The sequence below is a fragment of the Coenobita brevimanus genome, chromosome 33 (genome assembly GCF_032717465.1).
Source record: "Coenobita brevimanus isolate Jiangsu-jjx chromosome 33, ASM3271746v2, whole genome shotgun sequence".
Taxonomy (NCBI): Eukaryota; Metazoa; Arthropoda; class Malacostraca; order Decapoda; family Coenobitidae; genus Coenobita; species Coenobita brevimanus.
The window spans coordinates 43,649,370-43,651,869 of NC_136986.1; the positions used below are offsets into that span (position 1 = coordinate 43,649,370).

Consider the following 2,500-nt stretch of genomic DNA (forward strand, 5'->3'; position numbering starts at 1 on the left):
CAGAACATTATTTCCTTAACACTATGGCCTTTGCACTACAGCACCAGGTCATATACGCACCTTTAAGAGCGAGGCCTTGTAGTCACCTGTGTGTGTGTGTGTGTGTGTGTGTGTGTGTGTGTGTGTGTGTGTGTGTGTGTGAGTATGTATGTCACCACCACAGCCTTACACAATAGGGGCATCCCACACAATTTATTATGTATGAATGTATGAATATGTATGAATGTTTATAGGTATGTATGTATGTATGTCACCACCAAAGCCTTACACAACAGGGGCCTCTCACACAATCATTTCTCATTGTGTAATCAAAGGCCTGGAACTAATCTCCCATCACAACACACAAAAAACTCAGGACTTGAAGTATGTGGGGGAAAAGCCTTTGTGAGACCCCCCCCCTTTACCTCATCACTGCTACCTGCCCTGCCTTACCCTACCTAACCAACTTACTCCACCCTACCTAACCAAACCAACCCTACCCTACCTAACCTAACCAACTCTCCCCTCCCCTCCCCTACCCTAACCTTATCCAGCCCTACCCTACCCTACCCTAACCAACTCTCCCCTACCCTACACAACCAACCCTACCTTACCCTACATACCCTACCCTACCTTACCCTTCCCTAACCTACCGTACACGACCAATCCTACCCTACCAACCCTAACTAACCCAACCTACCCTACCCTACCTTACCCTGCCCTACCCTACCCTACCTTCCCCCCCCTCCCCTCCCCTACACAAACAACCCTACCCTACCCTACCCCACCCTACCTTCCCCTACCCTACACAACCAACCCTGACCTACCTTACCCTTCCCTACTGGCCAGCTTAATATGCTCAGAGTTACATACCTCTCTCACGGTAAGAATAACTCCTTTTTTCCTCTAGATAAATAGCGTAACACAATATTTTTACACGGTGGGGAATATAATGAAAAGAAATACAAGCCAACAATGCTGTACTTTTAAGTGTGTGGAGGGTCGTATGGGCTAATTTGGCTGAGAGAGAGAGAGAGAGAGACAGACAGACAGACAGACAGACAGACAGAGAGATAGAATGGCGATGATAATACTCCATCTATCTATCTATAGCTCGACGCCCTAATCCCGCAAAGGGTGGCCACAGACAAACCCCCCCCAAGGTCGCTCTGTCACTCACCATTTGACTACCCTCCCCCAACTCACTCCCCCCTCCCTCATATACCTCTCAATGATAATAATAATAATAATAATAATAATAATAATAATAACAGAGAGAGAATGATAATGATGATAATAATAATAATAATAACAACAACAACAACAATAGTACCAAAAGCCTCTCTCATGAAAGTAAAATAATTGAACTCCACATCAAAGCCACCCTGTGTGAAAATAAAACTATCTTTCAACTCACTTCCGGCACGTATCTGTTCCATCCGATGAGTGGAAGGCACGTAATGACCCCGGACAACCCCCACACCGCACAGACAGCCGGACGCATCTGGGGGCGAGGTGAAGCGAGGTCAAGGTAGGTCATGATGTGGACTTTGATTTTTAGGGGACTGAGATGAGGGATTTTGGAGAGGAATTTTTTGGTGTGTGTGTGTGTGTGTGTGTGTGTGTGTGTGTGTGTGTGTGTGTGTGTGTGTGTGTGATAGATACAGACAGACAGATATTACGATGGATAGAATAGATAGATACACTGAGAGAGAGAGAGAGAGAGAGAGAGAGAGAGAGAGAGAGACGGAGAGAAACACGAGATAAACGAGACAGAACGAAGAGAAACGAGACAGAACAGAGACAGAGAACCACAGACAGACACAGATAGATAGAAATAGATAGAAATACCCCCACCTGTGCTTTCGAAGACCTTGATGCGGTGAGAGAGAGACGAACCACCCTGTACCGGTCCAGGCTGATGGCAGTGAGGAACCAGATGGCGGAGAGACCCGAAAATAGCGAGACAGCCCCATAAATATCACACCCTGGGGGGGGGGGAGGTAGAGAGGGAAGGTGTTAGGTGTGTACGTGGGTGGATATGAGGGATACGTACATACACAGAGGGATTCATACATACATACATACAGAAAGATACATACATACACAGAAGGGTACATACATACATATAAATACATACATATATACACACACATGTACACACAACTACTGTACACATGGCTACATATTTACATACACACATCTGTAGGTAAATAAGGATAAAATACACAAATATACACAAACACTTATATATGCAGAGAGAGAGAGAGAGAGAGAGAGAGAGAGGGGGGAGAGGGAGAGAGAGAGGGGGGGGGAAAGGGAGGGAGGGAGCGAGAGAGAGACGAGAGTGAAACGAGAGAGAGAGAGAGAGAGAGAGAGAGACGAGAGTGAAACGAGAGAGAGAGAGAGGGAGAGGCAGAACGAGAATGAGACTCACCTAATTTCCCAGTACAAGGTCTATGGGCGAAAGAATTAATAATGAAAATAGGAGCTTTGGACATCATCAGTAAATCCGCTAGAG

The 2,500-nt window shown here is 46.0% G+C and overlaps 1 protein-coding gene across 1 annotated transcript in view; it reads right to left on the reverse strand.

Moving 5' to 3' along the window:
• Positions 1-2,500, reverse strand: part of LOC145395888 (ocellar opsin-like) — a 14,268-nt gene that overhangs the window by 7,468 nt on the left and 4,300 nt on the right. Inside the window, exons 3-5 of the mRNA XM_080269410.1 lie at positions 2,417-2,500; positions 1,831-1,967; positions 1,397-1,483 (exon numbers count right to left, since the gene is read on the reverse strand). The exon at positions 2,417-2,500 is cut by the window's right edge and continues 47 nt beyond it. Of these exons, the coding sequence (XP_080125536.1) occupies positions 1,397-1,483; positions 1,831-1,967; positions 2,417-2,500 (308 nt within the window). The remainder of the gene's footprint in view (positions 1-1,396; positions 1,484-1,830; positions 1,968-2,416) is intronic.